The 21,311-nt window shown below is 32.0% G+C and overlaps 4 protein-coding genes across 6 annotated transcripts; 1 reads left to right on the top strand and 3 right to left on the bottom strand.

The window, feature by feature from the left end:
• Window positions 1–92: 92 nt before the first annotated feature.
• LOC114370459 (putative glycine-rich cell wall structural protein 1) lies at window positions 93–1,257 on the bottom strand. The gene has a single exon (XM_028327819.1). The coding sequence runs from the start codon at window positions 1,033–1,035 to the stop codon at window positions 424–426; it is 612 nt and encodes a 203-aa protein (XP_028183620.1). The 5' UTR covers window positions 1,036–1,257; the 3' UTR covers window positions 93–423.
• A 5,758-nt stretch (window positions 1,258–7,015) lies between these two features.
• On the bottom strand, window positions 7,016–8,602 carry LOC114369617 (peroxidase 65-like). The gene is made up of 2 exons (XM_028326846.1): window positions 8,135–8,602; window positions 7,016–7,885 (listed from the first exon to the last, which is right to left on the bottom strand). Exons 1-2 carry the CDS (start codon window positions 8,424–8,426, stop codon window positions 7,185–7,187), a joined length of 993 nt encoding a protein of 330 aa, XP_028182647.1. The 5' UTR covers window positions 8,427–8,602; the 3' UTR covers window positions 7,016–7,184.
• Window positions 8,603–11,221: 2,619 nt separating this feature from the next.
• LOC114372201 (acyl-CoA-binding domain-containing protein 6-like) lies at window positions 11,222–17,490 on the top strand. Of its 3 annotated transcripts, none has more exons than XM_028329653.1 (14): window positions 11,222–11,410; window positions 12,394–12,498; window positions 12,732–12,809; window positions 12,879–12,992; window positions 13,144–13,210; window positions 13,334–13,395; window positions 13,746–13,885; window positions 13,978–14,104; window positions 14,653–14,767; window positions 15,285–15,373; window positions 15,942–16,025; window positions 16,401–16,721; window positions 16,804–16,863; window positions 16,953–17,490. In XM_028329653.1, exons 2-14 carry the CDS (start codon window positions 12,409–12,411, stop codon window positions 17,118–17,120), a joined length of 1,515 nt encoding a protein of 504 aa, XP_028185454.1. In that variant the 5' UTR covers window positions 11,222–11,410; window positions 12,394–12,408; the 3' UTR covers window positions 17,121–17,490. The 3 variants fall into 3 exon arrangements, with proteins under 3 accessions (XP_028185454.1, XP_028185452.1, XP_028185453.1); XM_028329651.1 differs by having other exon boundaries at window positions 12,377–12,498; XM_028329652.1 differs by having other exon boundaries at window positions 12,363–12,498.
• Window positions 17,491–18,253: 763 nt separating this feature from the next.
• Window positions 18,254–20,968, bottom strand: LOC114371015 (4-coumarate--CoA ligase-like 5). The gene is made up of 4 exons (XM_028328417.1): window positions 19,457–20,968; window positions 19,297–19,364; window positions 19,116–19,218; window positions 18,254–18,793 (listed from the first exon to the last, which is right to left on the bottom strand). The coding sequence occupies exons 1-4, from the start codon at window positions 20,870–20,872 to the stop codon at window positions 18,668–18,670; spliced, it is 1,713 nt and encodes a 570-aa protein (XP_028184218.1). The 5' UTR covers window positions 20,873–20,968; the 3' UTR covers window positions 18,254–18,667.
• Between the last annotated feature and the right edge of the window lie 343 nt (window positions 20,969–21,311).

Genomic DNA, 21,311 nt, shown 5'->3' with positions numbered 1-21,311 from the left:
TCATTTTTAACATCATGTTTATATAAAAAAGAATCTATTTTCTCATATTACCATTATAGTAAAATATAATTCAACAATGCATTAATATATGATTTATAAATAGAAAGAAATTTTGCCAATATTTATTGCACACTCCCAAGTTGATCTCAAGAGAAACTAGATACTAATTTTCTTAAGAAGAGGAAGAGATATACTAATTTATTAATGTCATGCTTTTTATAGCATCATCTACAAATGATAGTAGTACACAGTAATATTTATATATAGCAACCAACTACACCATGATCCATAGTGTAACACTCCCATGCATGCATGAAGCAGAACGACCACGAAAGCCACACTGCAATTTATTTTTGGAAACCATATATAATATGACAAGAAGATTGCACTATATATGCCTAAAATTAATAAAATCATCTTAGTTTAAGGGGACTCGTTATTTTCTCCACCACCCCAACCGGACCCATATCCTGAGCCACTACCATAGCCAGAGCCTCCACTACCACCGCCACCGCCACCACCACCACCTCCTCCTCCTCCACCGCCACCACTGCCTCGTCCATCATTTCCACCTCCTTCACCGTATCCAGAGCCAGAGCCATAACCTGAACCATTAGAACCTCCACCTCCTCCACCTCCTCCACCTTTGCCACCACCACCGCCTCCACCTCCACCGTTCGCACCGCCACCAGACCCGTATCCGGATCCATACCCCGATCCATATCCGGACCCGTACCCAGAACTGCCGGTCCCACCACCGCCACCGCCACCTCCTCCTCTTCCGCCACCACCACCACCGCCGCTTCCTCCTAGTGATCCTCCACCATACCCTTCACCCCCACCTGAGCCATACCCTGATCCATACCCGGAACCACGTCCAAGACTACCACCACCGCCACCTCCTCCGCCACCACCGCCGCCACCACCACCGCCACCCCTCCCACCAAGTAACCTATCTGTAACCCTAGCAGCAAACGCAAGGTCCACAATGAGCAAAACAATGAAAGCAGCCCCTAAGACCTTTGAGGTTGCCATCTATTAATATTCTTTTACAAACTCAATAGAGCAGTAATAATGTTGAAAATGATAATGTGATGATTTATATGAATGTGGTTTCTGTATGCTATTAATGTTTGAGAATATAAGAGAGTACACACACAAACACAAACACTGACAATAGTAATAAGAATCTATTGCACTGCTTCAAGTCTTGTTTGTACTTCGGTGTTGGTGCAAAAGTGTGAGGTAAGGGACCCTATATATACACTTTGTAAAGCAGAAGCTGATTTTCTAGTAGCTTCCTTAAAACCTAACCAGTTACTATTATATTGGTAGTATCTGTCATGATTAATTTCAAGCTAAGGAATGTGTTGCAGGGGATTCGTTAGTGGTGCTGTCACTGCACTTGCACATAGTGCGTGATAGAAAAAAAAAAAGTATATACTTTTTCTTTTTCTCCTCTTGGAATTCCTTCTTATACAATAACAACAAAACTCTTATCTTACTACTAGTAGAAATATTATGCACACTTTTTCTTTTTAAAAAATTAATATTAATTTTTTTATATCTTTAAATAGCACATGCTTGTTAAACATTAAAAAGAAATTAATCTTATTGCCACATTATCTAATTCTATAATATATATGATACGGTAATAAACTAATAAGATAAATTCATGTTGAATGTAAATATACAAATATTTTATGCTAATTGTATATATAAATTAAACTGATCATATTATTTATCATTAGATCCTTTAAAATAATTTATTTTAATTAATATATCATTTTATCACTTTTGACTTAATTAAGCTTTCCTCGTTTAGTCGTTTTATATTATAGTAGTTAAAGTCAATCAACCGCGTCCCCAATATTTTGTCAATCTGTTCACACATGAATTAATGCCACTAGTGTATGAATGAAATCCATCAGCATTCAGCACTTAATTACACATATCAAATAACATATGGACTCAAAGTAGTTTTAAATATTAATATCATTTACCCAAACTAGTTTTTTTTTAATTGTATGTGAAAATTTCAATTATTATAAATTTATTATTTATTTATAATATAAAAAATTAAATTGATGGTTGATTAACTTAAATTTTAATTATAAAGCTCATCAGTAAAATATAGATACCACGCCGCTAAAGTAACAGATGATATTAGTGCACAGGGAAAATACTGCCTCGCATTATAAAATATAGTTTATGATAGTGGCGGGGACTGGTTAATTATCAATTATATATATAGATTTCATGTTATATAGAAATGTGAATATTTCAATTCGACATTAGTTAATTTAGAGTTCATCTTGAATTTTAGAAAATTTGCACTATATATTACAATTGATAATAGTAAGATTTATAAGTATATGAGTAGAATGTTTCTGTAAAGCCTTTTTCAATAATTCAATGAACATGCTTCTTTAACGTAATTCATCTTACCCCCTTTTTTTTTTGTTTTTTTAACGTTATCCTTACAATTATCATCTATCAGATTGTCATTATTGGCACTAAAAACTGATTTTCTTATAATGAAGTGTTATGGATTGAGAGTTAATATTAGATAAGGAAAACACCTTCAACAACAACATTCAATAGTACATAAATAGTTTTTTCTTCTTCTGGAATATATAATTAATTAAGGTCCCAATAAAATCGTCCTATTAAGCAGATACATAGACAATTCACGTGATTTCATTTCGGTAGTTGTCAATTCCTACCCTTCTAAGTTGTAAGGATAACATACACTCTAATACTCGCTCATATATGCCCTTAATTAAAATTAATCAATGTAAAAGGTTAAAAACAATAACTAATAACTAGTAACTAATAGGCCTCTAGAACGACCTGCGTGATCAGTTAGACGATTTATAATTAGCACATAAAACTTTCTTAATTTTCACAACAACAAAAAAATGCGAGCCACAAACAAACACCCACTACCTACCACAACTAAAATACGAAATATTCCTCACCCTTTGAATCCTCAATCTTTCGGTGGGGTTTGTTTACTTTGATGAAACGTACTCTTTCGAGTGACAAATGTCAGTAGCTTCAATATAATATAGCCTTCTGTATCGCACTCTGCCTTTAATCATTACAGGATTGAAAACCAATGTCAATCAATGGGAACAGTGGGGCATTCTCAGTGTCCCTTTAACTACTCCACACATGGTTCATTTGAGGGAAAAAAAAAACGTTTATCATATCCACTGCATTAGGAAGAGTTATTCGAATTTACAAAAAATAATTTATTGTTTTTATAAACTTTAATTCATTTTAATAATTTCTTAATGTAATTTATCAAATCAATTTTTTTATTTGATTACTTTGATAAATTTAATAGTCAAAATTATTATACAAAAGTTTGATTTAATTAAGCTTATTATCTAGGACGTATCCATTGTCTAATATTGATAAATACTGTCTGGGTTTATTATGGTATGCATGGCTTGTGGGTATGCTAAAGTGGGGAAATTAGAAAACATTAAACGCACGGTGCTTAGTGGTACGTGTACACCTGCCTAACTCTCAGTCACTAGAGTTGTGCTTGACATTTGACAGTCAAATATTTTTTAAATGAGAGTAATGTTTGGACTATATTTTTTTAAAATTTATTTTATTATTAGTTAATTTTAAAAAATACAAAATTTTACAAATTTAAATAAACTTTCAGTCATTAATGATAAAGAATATATTACAAGAAATATATTTAAAAATGTGTTAATATTTAGTTTGCAATAAAAGAAATAGGAGAGATGGATCGTAAAAGGAGAAATAATATAAGAAAAAGAGTTTTTTTTTATCTATAAGTACTGAATACGATATGATGATTTTATAATATTTATATATCTTGCTTAACCAATTTAACTAGATCTTTTGGTTAAGAAAAGAAGTTCTAACAAGCAACAATACACTTTTTTTTTTCTATCGATAAAAAATGAGTGAAATTTATTTAAATGGAAAATATGTTTTTAGTTTCTTATACTATTATGAATTTTTTTTTATTTCACATGATTCAATTTAGTTCATGTATTTCTAAAAAGAAAAATTTAGTCCCTCCTCATAAATGTTATTTACGCCATTTCTTACATACCAAATTGATTATAGTGTCTTTAGCATGCAAATTCATGGAAGCATTCAAAAAACAAACAAAATCTAAACAAGATACATGAATAAATCTCAACAATTCTTGAAGAATGACGAAAGAAATGAAGATAAAATTGTAATTCTTGAAAGTTACCGTTGAATGTGTTTAGGAGAAACATATATTAAAAATTTATTTTTTTAAAATAAATTAATTTTCCATATTATTTTAATCAATTAAAAAATTCCTATTTGTCACGATTTGATAAAAGTTAACATCATTTATTAGAATTATGTGAGAATGAATTAAATTTTGTTTTCTTAAAATATATAAACTAAATTAAATAATATGAATTCAGAGAACTATAAATAAGATTGATTTAGAAGTACTCTTCACTAAATTTAGTAAGCGAAGTGAAGAGAGGAATACCCGGGGTGTGTTCCCTCTCGCACGTAGTTTTATAATTTCTAATTAATTGTAATTAATAGTAGACAGTGCAGAAAACATGTGAGATTCATTAATGCAACAATTCGTGCATTTTTTTAGAGAATGAGAGAGAAAAATGTTTAAATTAGGTGAAGAGATAAAAACATCTTCGTATATTTTAAAAGCCGACATAATAACAATTACAGTGACAATTATATTAATATTAATGATAATTGACAATTATAATAATAATTACAGATCATGACAAGTATGGTGATAACAGTTAAAGATACTGATCATGGTAACGATAAGTCGTGATAATTAATTTTTTTTTGAAATTTTAATTGCAACAAATATTGATATATATATACTTTAATAATATTTTTATTTTTCTTTCTTGTTTACAAATTATTATTATTCATTAATAATTTAGTATTGAATCATTTTTGTTAGTATAATTTTTTAATAAAAAATAAACTATTAGTATAAATATTATAAATTTATAATAATTTACTTTTTGTTACACAATATAAATAAAGAAAATCCTAATTCTAAACAATTTTTGTATAATATTTTTATGGTACTATCACATTAACTTCTTTTTTCTATTTCTAATTCATGCTATATTAATTGTCATGTTTTTTTTTATTTTCTTTATTATCTGACAGGATTATCCTTTTTCTTCTTATTGTTTCCTAGGTACCTATATATATATATATATATATATATATATATATATATATATATATATATATATATATATATATATATATATAAATTATTTTCTTAATTTAATTTGTTTATTTTTTAAAAATAAATATGCGAATGTAAACTCACCTGCAATATTTGAACCTGACGAGAGCTATACAATCGAATTGAATATTATGTATTAAAAACTTATATGTAATAATATTTCGTAATTTATAAATTACCAAATATTATTTATATTATTAATTGTAAATTATAATTTGTATTTTATTGTCTACACTCTAGTTAAAAAATTGAATTTTTCATGAGAAATTTACATTAATTAGTTCTTAGAAAATTGACGTAATACATGAGATGATACTGTTTTTGTAATGTTAAAATGAACCTTTTACATTAATTAGTGCTATAAAACTTTTTCATGAGAAATTTACATTAATTAGTTCTTAGAAAGTACATTTCAGATTGATTTCTATTTTGCATCTTTTGAAAATTTTGACAATTTTTTATAGATAATTTGCATAAAGAACTGTATAGAAAATACTTCCCAGATCATTTTTTCCCTATCACATGCATGGTCTAGAATCTTGACACCCTTTGTAACTTTTGAAACTTTTCACAAGATTGATATATTACGTTAAAAAGTTAAGTTGACTTGATCATGTTTTACATATTTCATGCTTTGAATATTGGGTTGGCTTCAGGTTTACATAAATGCTCTAATCAAAATTTTGGACCAAATAGAAACAATGATAAACTTGTCTCAATCTACCCCTAGATCACCTCTATTTTCATGGGACAATCATCGTAAAATCTCATTTGCGATCGATTTCATTAATTAACAGTTGGATTAAGTTAAAATTTTGTCAACAGGTTTCATCACATGCGATTATTCAATAAAAAACAATTGGATCTTCTTTGATTCGTTGTTTGCATGTGCTCGTGATATTTTGTTAGAACTGTGTATAAATTTTTGTAGCTCTTTCATCTTCTTGGTTATCTATATTTGTAAGTTTCTAGCTTTGGTTGTTTGATTGACTGTTGAACATTGTTTGTATACCTGTTTGATATTCTCTTGTATGCCTATTTTGATCGCAGTTGATTTTTGTTTTCATAAAAAGAAGTCAAATTAAACTCTACCAATGCTAGAAAATTCACAATAATATATTCTTTTGATACCATCGAGTTTGATTGAATGACTTGTGTACATGATTTTTATTTCACTTGAAGGAATTTTTAGGTCTGGGAGAATATTATCTAAAGTTATCATCGTCATATATATATATATATATATATATATATATATATATATATATATATATTATTACTTCTGGCATGTTCCTGCAAGTTTAAGGAAAACAATTTTTTGTGTTTATTTTTTTTTGTTATTTTACTATTGTCCGATCCCTATATTACACCATTATTTAATATTTATTTCACACCAATATTTATATAGAAAATCATAGTATTTTTTTTATTTTGATTTCTTTAGTTACCGTTCCATTAAATTAGCACATTAATTGTGACCCTACATGATGTTGAGATTCAAAATATGTATACAAGTTGTTTCAACTTGTAGATACACATACATAAATATCTAAAATACAACATATATGAACTTTCCAGTCATCAATGCATGTTAATTTATCCGTTATATCTAATCATATAGAGTAGCAACACAGAGCACATATTTTAGATGGGTAAAAACTGGATCTTCTCCATCACAAGTTTTTTGTTTTTCGCCCCTTTCACAAAACATAAAATATCAAATGGAAAACAAAAAAAAAAATAAAAAAAAATTCAAATGACAATTTTCTTTTGACAAGGATTCAAATGACAATGTATACCCATGGCTCTCTAGATACACATGCAAAATCTAAAGAAATTATCAGATGATCGGAGACTTTTTATACAATCTTAGCTAATCTTTCTATGGTTGAACTGATTGATTTGTGTGTTTTTAGACGGGAATATGGTTGAACTGGTCACACCTGTTCCTGACCTCTCCTTTGTTGCCAGTTTTCACTCTAAACACAGAGAGCTTCTCCATGGCAGCAGCAAAGTCCTTGAAGAAAGCTTGCTGATCATTAGCATAGAGCTCCACAATAGGTTTTGTCCTTGGGTCAACAGCAAGAATGGAGTCAGAGGTCAATAACCCCAAGCCCTTCATGACATTTTGGTAATAAACATTGTCAAACTTCCCTGGTGACCTAACATCATTGAATGCAGCCATTGAGATGTCCTTGGTGAAGTTTTGGCACACAACCCTCAACCCTTTAACCAGCTTAGGGTGCATCAAAGGGTCAGCATCAGAGGTTTTGCTGAAGTTGTAGATCCTGTTTATGAACTCCTTGCAGTGTGCGAAACCAATGGTGTGTGCCCCACTCAAAGCCACCATTTCCTTAACAGTGAAACCCTTTGAGGTGAACTTCTCAAGCAACTGGTCCATGGTCATGTCTGGTGTTGGAAGGCTAGCACTCACTCTTGCAGCAACTGATTCAGTGCTATCCTTTCTCCCCAATCTCACAGGGTAATAAGGACCACCAACCATCTTAACAAGGTCTCTTGTTGCCTGTGCCACGATGTCGGAACACGACACCACACCGGGGCATGCAAGTTCCAATGCGTTTTTTATTCTAAATATGATGTCAAAGGCATCACCTGTGTGAGAGAAAAATAGATATAAAGATCACAGGTTTCAATCTCTCTCATTAAATATTCTAACAAAAATTTAAGTTTTAAATCTTTCAATAAAAAAATATTTACTATTAGTGTTTATAAAGTAAAAAAAATAATAATAAAAAAGCCACATAATAAAAAGATTCTTTTAAAATTTATTTTACTTCTAATTTATTATTGAACTGATCCTACCAAAAATTAACTAACATATTTGTCTATAAAAAAAATCACCTGCCAGAGAAAGATTGAGGTCTGCATCACGTTCTGCATGAGGGTTGTATGAGTTGGAAGTGATGAGGATCGAAGCGTCGCAGCCATCGGTGATGCAATCATGGAAGAAGAGACGTAGGAGACCCGGTGCTGTGGCCACGCTTGTGCTTTGTTTGTGGAAGACGTTTTCCATAACGATTTTTTCGAAGAGTGGACATGATTTTTTGTAGTAATCGACGTTGAGCGTTGCGGAGGAGAAGGAGGGGGTGAGGGAAAGGAAGAGAAGGAAAAGGATTGGGAAAGGGAAAGCCATGCCTAGCTCCAAGAGAAGGGGGTCAAGAGTTTAAAGAGATATATTATGTGTTTATTATACTCTTTTCTTCCTTTCTCTCTCTCTTGGGTTTGTTTGGGATGATGAGAGAAAATTATGATAGCCCCTCTTTGAGGAAAAGGACTAAGAAGGGGTAGAGGGAAATGCGTTTGTGATAAAAGGGTGTGGGAGGGAGGGGTTTAAGGAGACTTTTTGTGACTTCAAATTTTCGTTTCAATGGTTGGTTCGTGGGTTTCTTGCTATTTTTGCATGCGATCATGCTATTGTTGATGCAATGAATAAGGAGTCGTGCTTGACTATAGAAGTGCCCTATATCTTTTGGGTTGGTTTTCGGCTTGTCTTCTTGGGTTGGAAGTTGGTCTTTGAACATGGATTGCGCTTGTCCAAAGAAAACTACTCTTATTTTAGAATGTGCTTCTTAATGGCATGCTAACTTCTTGTGTTCCCTTTCTAGCTAGATCTTTGATTCTCTTTCACCGAGTTTTTCTTTTTGGCTTGAAATGGTATTTCTTTCAAAGATAAAACTAGTTAAGTTAACCCTAGCTTTATTCATTTTTCTATTTTAAGAGGGATAGAAGGGAGGAGAATATGCCAATGTAAAAAAAAAAAAAGTTCAAATTCTCGAAGTCCACATACCTGGACTTTCTTTTATATGCCTAATCTTGTAAAAAATATTTAAGAATGTAATTTATATCCTTAATAATTTAGAATGTTTACTTCTATTATTCATCTACTATTCACTATCCTTTAATTAGTTTTAGATATATTTTGTTTACTTTTATCATTCATCAACTACATGTTTTCACTCACCTTTAATTATATATATGCACTGAATTATATATGTCTATAAATATAAATATATTTATAAAATCTGTTTTTAATTTTTATTTATTTTATATTTGATTACTATCATCACAAAAGATATTCCGTGAATAACATAATTTATTTTGATTTAGTAGAAATTTTAGGACCATTTCATAATAGAGCAAATATATATCAATTTTTATTATAATTTATTAAATTTATGTGACATGAAATTGATAATTAATATTTCATATCTTGTGTCTTATAAAAAAATTTAGTTTTTTTATTCTATAAATGTTTACTACATTTTTTTATATATTACCGACATAATTAATATTTTATAATATATAATTAAAAATATTTTATATAAAATTTAATGCATATATATATTTTTTAGATAACTTTAAGTTTTGTAATTGGACCTCATATTGTGAAGGTCTGTCTGCGTCCCTAACTGATAATTTTTAATAAGTCTCTCTTTTTAATAATATTTTTTTATAGATAATGTTTTAAGACATTTGAAATCAGATCTATTGAGACCAACAGCATATTAATAAACATGATTACTTTATGACAATGATATATGTGATTTATATAAGAAATAATTTGTCGTTAGAATTTTTTTTAACAATTAATAATGAGTGAGTATAACATAAATTAATGTGAAGATAATTTTAGGAGCTATTTACATGATTTTTGTTTATATGTTATATTCAAAATTAATCTATAATTAAACGGATGTAAAATTTTAATTAGCTAATTAAATAAAATGCCAAAAGAACTGAAAAAATTATAGACCAATTACTAAAGAAAAAAAATATTAAATCATTTGAGTGTGTCTTTTTTACAAATTTGGTTGAATCTAATTAATTGTGTATCTCTTGGTAACAATTGATACGTATGATAATATTCTGTGTCCGTTGATTAAATGATTTATGATTTAAATTTTGGTATGCACTTAGGTTCCTGACTCCTATATATTACTTAGCGAGCATTTATTTCACAAATAATTTTTTTAGTCCCAAAAATAAATCCTAAGAATATAAAATGAGAATGTTATTCTCAAATAATAATAAAAAATAGATTTGGTTAACTATTAAAATTGATAGAGATTATTTATATATCTTTAGGAATGATTAAAACATGTGTTTGATTTCTTAAAAATATATATTATAATTAATAAAATATCTTTATTAAAAAAAATCTAGTTGTACCCTTTATTTCCTTCCTATGTGTTCAACAATTAGAATAATTGAAATAAGAGCAAGAAATGTCCGTTAAAAAAGTATCATTGAAGAAAAAGAAAAAATTATCATAAAATGTAAGAATGAAATTCACAATAAATTAAATTATCGAAACATTAATTAGATATGAACAAAATTTTATGAGATCGAACAAAATTTAAGCACGTGAATAAAAATTGAGAGAACAACAATTAATAAGATGATATATATAAATTTTTACTTATGAAGAGATATTCTTATCAATGGAAATCCTTTTTTCAATCCAGACTAAATATTTATAAAATGTGAGATGATGTTTTCCTCGAAAATAAAATATACCTAGGATTAATTTTTTTTATAACCTTATAACAAGCCTGAAATAATTTTTTTCTGATTATGTATTTTCAGGACTAACAAAATAGTTCGTGTCCCCTTACTATATATTTGAATGAACATTAATACAATTGAGTTGGAAAAAAAATGATTTTTTTTAAATTTATTTTAAAATAATATGATTTTTTAAAGATAATAATAATATTTATATTCAAATATTTATTATAAAATGGGTTAATAATAAAACTTAAATATAATTTCATTTAACATGAAAGCTACTAAAAATTACTTTGATCCCAAATTAATTTTATACTCGAAATCAAATTTTTAACATGAATCCAAATATTAAAATTATAAAATTTCACCTAAAATCACATTAACCGTATTTCAAACGACTCTAAAAACTGTGAACCGACACTACTGGGTAAATAGTTTCTGTTGTATGATTAGTGTAAGTTCCAAATTACGACAGCGAGATAGAGTTTCTTACGGACGACGACGTATCCATTGAGATCTCGACGGTGGCTTTCGATCCGCCACCGTCCGATCTCCTCCTCCGTAACTGACGACGGTGTTTCGATATCTTACATCTCTCTCTAGCCACAGGTTCCACTCCTTTTCCCATTTAATTCCAATCCATTCGTTTCTAATTTGCTCAATTGCTCCTATTTCGAATTTCCATGCTATCGTGTTGAGCATGACTCAACCATTTGGATTTGAAATTCGGGTTGATTTTCTGCGGTGTGCTCGATCTCGATTTGCAATTTCAGCTGCTTATAGTTGCTTAGTCAAAGCATTGTCAAAAAATCATGTGATTGTGTGAATTGTGAAGTTTGTGATGGGAATTTGGAAGATTTTGCTTTCTTTTGGAACTTGATTGTTAGTTATAGTGGAGAGTAATGCTAGTGGTTGCTTTTTTTTCCTAATCAATGGTAATGGGAGAGCTGTGGCACACAATGGTTACTCATTGTAAAATTATGCATCTCAAAAACGTGAGATCACAAAATGTGGTTAACAGTAATCCTTTTACATGCCACCAGTTGACATAACTTCAGCAAACCTGCTAGATTAAAAACACGTATTATTTTAAGACCGAATAAAAGCTCAATCTGTTTGTTGGTGATCTGGGTGTAGGAATAGATTCTGATCTCTTTGTGGATTTTGATGTGTAATTTTCTGTTAAAATATCAGGGAGGGTGCGGATGTGGCATATTCTTAAGTTTTGTTAAGATGTCCCATATTGGTTAGGAATATGGTTGAAGTACTCCTCATAAGGCTTGGACATGTATCTCCCCTTGAGGTTACTTTTAGGGTCAAGTTAAGGTCAAGGTGGTGTTGAAGTCACGTATGCCATGCTGCAAACTGTTTTCAGTGTTCACGCTTTACCTTGATAACAAATTAACAATAAATGCCCTGAATTTTTAAAATTTATTGTATTCTCTTGTCCATGCTTTCTAAGTTTAACTCCTCTGGACATTTTATGTGTGTTCTCTAGAGAATTTGTCATTTAAGATCCATTGATGACAGTTAATCCTGAAGTGACAATTTAAAATAAAAGGTGATTTGAAACAGTTCTTCCTGGTCTAAAGGAGTAGTGGAGAGATATGGAAGTCAACAATTGGCATAAGGAGCTTACATATGATGAGTGGGTACCGATCACTGTATCTGGTGCACGTCCAGCTGCTCGCTACAAGGTTTCTTTCTCTTTCCTTGTTTTTATTAGAGGATTGAAGAATAGAGAATTAAAAGGAAGACTAGGCAAGATATCCTTTCTAACAAAACCATAAAAATAATTTCTGATTGAGTCTTGTTATGAGTTATTTTGCTTTTGAATGCTAAAAGTCCTTAGGCATTCTAGGCTTCTTATGTGAACTCCTTCATTTGCCTTGGACCAGATACTTACTCCATATTTTGTCCTTCAATGTAGCATGCTACAGCAGTAGTTGATGAAAAATTATACATTGCTGGTGGGAGTCGTAATGGTCGATACTTATCTGATGTTCAGGTATAGGGTTTGAACTGATGCTTCTGAATCTTCGACTTTTTGTAGTGTGTCTCATGATTTAGTTTGCAGGTTTTTGATTTAAGAAGTTTGATGTGGTCTTCTCTGAAACTAAAAGCAAATGTTGGAAAAGATGATGACGATAGCTCACAGGAGATTCTTCCAGCCACATCTGGTCACAATATGGTAAAATTTTGTATGACAACTCTCCTGGATGTGCATATATGTTATAGTATGAAAGTCTTCAGTTTGGCTACAAAAGAACCATGAATGTTAGTGATGAACGGATAATCTGGATGGTTGATTTGTTCTGATAGAGACCAGGAAATTTCTGCAGATTAGGTGGGGGGAGAAACTGCTTCTTCTTGGTGGCAATTCAAGGGAATCTTCTGCTGAGCTAACAGGCTAGTATCTATACAAGGATTTTATAATGGGAGAAAATCATAAAATTATTTCATATCCATGCATAGCATATTATAACATGGTAACACTTAGAAAACTTACAATATTCATTGAACTTCTTGCAGTTCGATACATTGACATTGAAACATGCCAGTTTGGGGTTATTAAGACTTCTGGTGATGTTCCAGTAAGTGTGTCCATTGATGTAAAAGTTTGATGTTCTGTTATTGGATGTTGATTTTATGTTTGGTTAAGGTTTTCAATATCTTAACCTAAATGGCTTTACTGAAAATTTTGTTTTTGAAATAGCATAATGGTGCTGATGGATCCATGTAGCCAGCCTCAATTAATAATGGGACAAGGATTGGTTGTTACTGTTGCATTATCTTCTTTTTCCTACTTCTTTTTCTTTTTTAATTATGTATGTAGAATATTCAATTATGTAAAATTTCTTTGTAAATATCTGTATATGTAATTTGGGAGTCATTTTGATTTTAGTTGAATAGATATTTGAATGTTTTGAATTTATTTTTCCAGGTAGCTCGTGTGGGACAGTCTGCCACAATGGTTGGTTCCAGAGTGATATTGTTTGGTGGAGAAGATATGAGCAGGAAGCTGTTGAATGATGTCCATGTTCTCGATCTTGAAAGTATGACTTGGGAAATGATAAAGACTACGTAAGTGGTATCTATTTTACACTTTCAGAAAGTGTGTTTTCATGCATTAGAGAAGTTCCATATGACCATACCAATTTCTTGCATTTTGATAGGCAGACACCTCCATCTCCTAGATATGATCATTCAGCTGCTATTCAAGGAGAGCGGTACCTTCTAATATTTGGTGGTTGCTCTCATTCTATCTTCTTCAATGATCTTCACTTGTTAGACATGCAAACAGTAAGTAAATATTATTTCCCATCTTTTTCTTTGCTTGTTTAATTAAATCAAAACCTCCCATTACCCAAGTGTACACTAGAAAGGAAAAGAAGAACTGCAGAGACTTAAGGCATGTCTGCATTGGTGGAGATTGTGGGAATAATACTCTATGATAGCAGAATCAGAGGAATCTGAGATAGTGGGAATAATATCTCTTCTTTACATATTTACAACACATACACTTTTTGCATCTTATGCTTGGCAAGTATTATTGTTTATAAAGATCTCTTTACATATGTTGGGTCTGGGTCCTTAATTAAAGTGTTAAGCTAGAAACATAATGTTTATTTTGCTTACTCTGTTCACCTGGTCCTGTAATCCATGGAATGAAGGGGAAGGACAATTTCAATATTCCTTCTAAACTTTTGATTAATTTTCAATTATATTTACCTATCCAGAAAATTGTCTGTGGTTTGGCCATTGATCTTCTAAGTAGGTTTTTTTTCCCTCCCTCTCCATACAATTTTAGCATTAAGCATATAATGATTTAACAATCTTGCTTGGTGCAGATGGAGTGGTCCCAACCACAAACTCAAGGTGATTTAGTATCTCCCAGGGCTGGACACGCTGGTATCACTATTGATGAAAGCTGGTTTATAGTTGGTGGTGGAGATAATAGAAGTGGTATGTAATTATTTTATTTTTTAAAATTAAAAACAAATAGTGTTAGAGGAGTGGTATGTAATTATATTATTTTCTAAAATTAAAAATAAATAGCGTTAGAGGAGTGAAAAATAAAACTACAGGGCAGCAGATAAAATATTCTTCAAAACAGAAAATCAGAATCAATAATTCGGCATATAAGTCCATCCATGTGCATCTCAGAAATAATAACTCACTTGAAATTGCATCGAGCTTAGCACTACCATAAAACCATAAACAGTTAACACGAGTTTCTCTTGAAACAAATCTAGGTGCATGGGGACTTTGTACTCCAACCAAGTACACCAAAAGACTGCATAAACCACACGCTTCAAAAACTTTTGCCCTCCTAGTTTCAATTAAAACCTTAAATGAACCACAAGACACTTCATAAAAGTGAAGAGGGTGGGTAAACTATTATTGACATGAATTATGCATATATTATATGCTGTTTCTTTTTATTCTTTATGGATGCCTGATTATCAAATTTTTAAAACAGGTTGCCCTGAAACCCTGGTGTTAGACATGCCTAAGCTTGTTTGGTCAGTATTGACTGTTGTGAAACAAAAAGATTCGCTTTCTAGTGAGGTAATTACTCTGCAATAATATATTTTTATTAATATTTCAAGGAATATTGTTTGTGTGGAGGATTGTAATTCTCTCTTCTCCAAGTTCTGTATTAGAGTTGGTTGCCATACCTGTGATTGTTGATTTTGAGGCTGTTTGAATATGATTATATATCCATTTAGGATTTGATTCTGTTCCTGTAAATTTCTTTTCAGAGATATTTATAACTGAGATAGAGTTAGTTTAGTAACTACCTGTAACAGATAGTACATGTGGCATAACTATGTGCTTAGCTGCCTATAACTGAATAGTACAGCTGGCATACTAATCTATACATGCTTATCTCTTTACATTTGCATATATCATAACTAAGAGCATAGTCTTATACTCTATTAGAGAGAATACATAAAGTGGGACCTTGATTTTTTCTAACTTGCTAATATTGATTAATCAAAATGAGTCTCTTCATGTGTAATTGAATATGACAATGATTGTGTAAGCAATTGCTTGTACTGTAAAAAACTTATAATAATTCATTCCCTATTATGTTAATGCATATTCTTTATCTATTGATTTATACTATTAACAGGGTCTTAGTGTCTGTTCAGCAAAAATTGATGGAGAAAAGTATTTGTTAGCATTTGGAGGTTATAATGGGAGGTATAGCAATGAGGTATGTGCTGTAAGCTATATTTCCAATTTTTTTGATTGGCTGTGGAAGATTGGCTTTCTTATTTTTGTTTTTGTCAGGAAGATTGATTTACATGCTTTTGCCAATGATTGTCCCTGTTATCCTCGATGATGATTTGTATATATACACTCCCTGTCTTATGATAGTTTGTGATGTCATTTTTCATATGGATTCAAAAGCGAAAATAGCCTCTTTGCATATGTAAATGTAAGGCTGTGTACAATGGCTCCCCTCGTACCTTTGCATAGAGAGGATCCTTTTGGCACTTAGTTTTTAGTTTAGTGTGTTACATATAGTGGATTCTATGGCTGATGGCTGATGGCTGATGGCTGATGGCTGGGCCCCTTGCAAATTCAGGTTTTTGTTATGAGACCCAAGGCAAAGGATACCATGCGTCCCAAGATTTTTCAATCACCAGCTGCCGCCGCTGCTGCAGCTTCTGTTACTTCAGCTTATGCATTATCTAAGTCCGAGAAGTTGGATTTCATTCAACTAGATGATATAAATTCCAAGTTATCTGCAAATGGTCATCCTAAAGATGATGTCACGGATAAAGTTGAAGCCATTAAAGAAGAAAAACGGTTATTGGAATTGTCAATTGCTGAAGTCAGGGCTGAAAATTCTAAGCTTGGAGGCGAGATAGAAGAAATAAATAATACTCATGCTGAGTTGACCAAGGTATGTATTACAATTTTCATATGAAGGAACACTATAATTTAATAGGCAGCTGCTATTTTTCACAATTAAATATGTATTTCAGGAACTCCAGTCAGTCCAGGCACAACTTGTGGCTGAGAGATCAAGATGCTTTAACTTGGAGGTACAAATCCACTTTCCTATTTTGGAGTATAATATGGCTTTATGGTTGTTGTGTAGGCTGAGTATATTAATAGTAATGTTCCTTTCCAGGCCAAAATTGCAGAACTCCAGAAGTTGCTGGAATCAATGCAGTCTGTGGAAGATGAAGTACAGGCTCTTCGTGAAAAGAAATCTGCTCTGGACCAGGAGATGGAGCTCGCTGCAACAGCTGAGAGGAAAAGTTCTGGTTGGCGATGGTTTGGTGGGAGTGAAACATGATAAATATGTGGCCATGAGGGCAAATGTCAACTAAGAGTGATTTAGAGTTGAGTCTGAGGAACCTCAACTGCTTATATTCTATTACTGTAGTTCATGCAGAAAATGAAATTTCCTTATTACCGAACTTTTACGGTGTCATCTTTTGATTTGAAATGCATGATGGACTCCAATTTTGAAGAACTGAAGTCTGAAACTTTCAAGAGATGGGGAACACAAGTTTTTTTTTTTTTTTTTTGTATCGTTAATTTGTACCTTGACAGGTTTACAGTTTACTTTTGACTGATTCATTTCATGCTCAAGTGTCCATTAAATTCTATAGGATATACATTTCATTTTATTCATTTGAGTATATATTGGCATCTTATTCACATGTTTTATTCCCTTATAAATATAATTATGTTCAATTTTTGGTTTTGTTATTCTCACCCCCTTTTTTTCTTCTCATTCTTCATTTTTTTTTTTAATTTCTTATTTAACTCCCTTCTTCAGCCCCCCCTCTCTTAACACAGTGAAAACACTGTTTTGCACAACAGATATGTTTCCATTGTATTAAAATTTTTTTTTTTTGCACATAATAACACAATAAAAAAATGTTTCTATTGACTTAAATTGTTTTTGTAAAAAAATCATGAATCCATCAGGATTTAGCCTTAAATGCATTCCTCATACAGACATTTTTTTTTATAAAATTTGATTCATTATAAAATGATTTGTACGGACACAATTCCAACAGATAAAATTCCAAATGATAAAACTTTTATACTATCATCTAGTAAAAAATTAAATCAACGTTAGTATGATTTTTTAAGATAATTATTATAAAAATTATTAAATTAATCATATATGATAGTTTAATTTGTAATTAAAATGATCGTGTATGTATAGTTTTTTTTCTTCTCAAATATAAACCAAAAACCTGATTTATTATATAATTAAAATTAAAAACTGTTAGTTAGTCAGATCTCAAGAGGGAAAACCTGAAAAACCAAAGTGAATTAACTGATTTTTTCCACTGAGTAGATAACTCCAGTTGGTTTCCACGGAGGTTATGTGTCAAATTATTCAGATAGGAGTGGGTCTTTGTATAAACCGAAAATCTATGCAACTATAGCTACAGAAGCTAAATTAGCCACGACACATACAATCTTAAAATTGATCCATTTAATACAAATGGGGGTGCTACAGGCAATCAAAGGCTTAAAAGGAAACCAAAGGATCTAAGTCAGTTGGTTGAGTAGGTGTGTGTGAGTATTATAAATTTTTGATATTGTTGTGTTTATAAAAAAATAACTCAAAAGGTGACAAAATAATATAGAATTCACTCACGAGATCAAAACAACAAAGGGCAAATACTCTTTATAAAAGAAGTATCACCCAGTTGAATTCTGATTTCACTGTGTCTGGTGAGTCGATTCTTCTCTTCTTTTTACCAGATCCGTTTAAACTAATTTTACACACATTAGATGTCTAGAAAATTGAGACCTTCAGACTGCATAAGTACATGTAAGACTAACGATTTGATATCTTACTAGAATACTACCAATTATTCATAACTTGGAGACAAGTTGATGCCTGCTTTGAGAAACAAGATCCTTGCGTAATATCTTGCCAGCAGCTGACTTTGGAATAGTGTCAATAAAACTCACCCTTCTCACTTTCTTATATGGAGCTACCTGAAAATTTCCAATAAAGGGAGCGTTTGGTATAAGGGAAATTTTTTAGAATCACCATTTCTGGGAATCATGATTCCTAAGAATGCCTAAATTTGTTTGGTTGACTAAACTTGGGAAACTTATATTCACACCTTTCCCATGAGAATATTTTCGTGGGAAACTTGGCAAAAAAAATTCCCAGGAAATATTGTTTTCTGAGAATTTTTTATTTTTTTTTAAAATCAAACTAATCATGAAAAACTAGCATTCCCAACTTAAGATTCCAGGGAAACTATAAGTGAAAGAAAAAACAAATTAAAATGACCATAGGAAAGATAATGACCTCGCCTGCAACAAATTGAATGACTTGGTCTTCTGAGAGTTCAGAACCTGCTGCTATCACCACATATGCCATTGGTATCTGTCCAGTTTCTTCATCTTCAACCCTGCAACATATTGTTTTCACATGGGAAATTCACACAGATAATGAAAAATGAGAGTGAAAATGTGAGAGGATAACACACGGTATAACTGCTGCATCAACTATAAGGGGGTGACTTAGCAGCACGGATTCCAATTCTGCAGGAGCCACCTGAGACAAGCAATAAGTTACCTTGATAACTATAGCATTCTACTGATAGTGATATTCTAGTTGAAAACTAAAACTTTTATGGCTTTGAGTACCTGATACCCATTGTGCTTGATTAGCTCCTTTATTCGTTCGACTATATAAACAAATCCATTCTCATCAATGTAACCAAGATCACCAGTCCTCAACCAACCTTCTGAATCAATTGTTGCACTTGTTTCTTCCATATTTCCTAGATATTCTTTCATAATTGTAGGACTTTTGAACCATAACTCTCCTTCTTTGCGAGGAGGCAAAGGCTTCCCCGTTTCAATGTCTATCACTTTTGCACAAAAAGTTGGAATCAACTTCCCACATGAATCTGGATGAGCTTTAGCATCTTTATCAGAGGCAAAAAATGCTGCTCCACCACTACTTTCTGTTAGGCCATAACCTTGCCTTAGTTCAACCGAAGGAAACATCCTTCTAAACTCTTGTGCCACTTCCTTGCTCAAAGGTGCAGCACCTGATCCCACCCTTTTTAGGCTGGACAAGTCACACTTAACTTTGCTTGAATGTTTTACTAGTGCGAGGATCACTGGTGGCACTGCTGGTAAGTTATTCACCTTGTACTTCTGGATTGCAACAAGCATAGCTTGGAAGTCATATTTCTGCATCAAAACTGTTGTAATACCGATACACAGCAATCCTAATCCAAAGAAAATCATTCCATAGATATGAAACATCGGAATGAAGGCAAAGAAAACATCATCTTGGGATCCACTGACATCAACTTGCCAGAAGAGTAGTCTCATTATGGAAATGATATTTGCATGTGTCAGAAGTACACCTTTGCTTCTCCCTGTGGTCCCCGAAGAGTAAAGTATAGCAGCAGTGTCTGATTGTGCCACAGGAACTTGTGGCAACTGTGGTGAACCATAACAGTCTTCTATTAACTCTTCAATTGATAACATGTTGCCGTCAAAAGGACGAGAAGTGAGAATTGTAGGAATCCCAGTTGGGACCAATTTGTGTAGATCCTCTAGTGTTGAGATGGCTAGTTTTGCACCTGAATCATGCACTTGCTTGGCAATTTCTGATTCAGTGTTGATGGGGTTGGCAGTGGTCACAACTGCTCCAACTGATAACACAGCTAGGCATATGGTTGAGTACAAGGTTGAGTTTGGTGACAATACAAATACCACATCACCTTTCCTAACCTTAAGTCGATTGAACAAAGCTGATGCAAGGGAGTAAATAGACCGTCTTAGCTCGCCATAGCTTACACTCCGATTAGTACCTGAATCAATGAATGCAATTCTTGCCTCAGCAAGGTGTGCTTGTGGAAACTGTGACAGCACAAAATTGGCAGTGCCAAGGTCAGGCTTTGTTGGGATTTCATGCTTTGTGCCAAGCTTAACTAGCGAGTGGTAAATGCCTGTTCTTGAATCGTATCCACTCCTGGTATCAAATGGAGGCAGAGATTTGTTATATTCATCTTTTCTGGATGACCGTTCTTCCTTTCTTGACATTATTTTCTGCAAATTCGATAGATTTGCCAAGTAGTCAATGCTAAGCTAATGTTCTGTCACGAGGCTGAGGCAAAATGAGTAACCATAATCAACATATATACAAGGCTTATCGTCAAGTACAAGAACAGACACTGTTAGTTAGAAATTAGATTTTTATTTTCTGAATTTTATGTTGCCGGCCAAGAGAGTGAAGTGAAACATTGCTAGTCATAGGTATTAATTAAGTAGCTAAACAATATATACTTGAAGCTCTGTGCAGAGGACAAGAGAAATAATTGAAAAATGAATACTCTTTTCCTCAAGAATAGAATATTTGAAGGATGCAGATGTTGTCTTCCTCAAAATTATATATATATGCTACCTAAAAGGAATGATGACAACAGTGCCTGTCCTACATGTATAAACCATTTAGATTTTGATTGGCATGGTTATAGTTCAA

The sequence above is a fragment of the Glycine soja genome, chromosome 10 (assembly GCF_004193775.1).
Source record: "Glycine soja cultivar W05 chromosome 10, ASM419377v2, whole genome shotgun sequence".
Taxonomy (NCBI): Eukaryota; Viridiplantae; Streptophyta; class Magnoliopsida; order Fabales; family Fabaceae; genus Glycine; species Glycine soja.
Note: the sequence above shows the minus strand (reverse complement) of the source record. Positions and strands in the feature narration are given on the sequence as shown.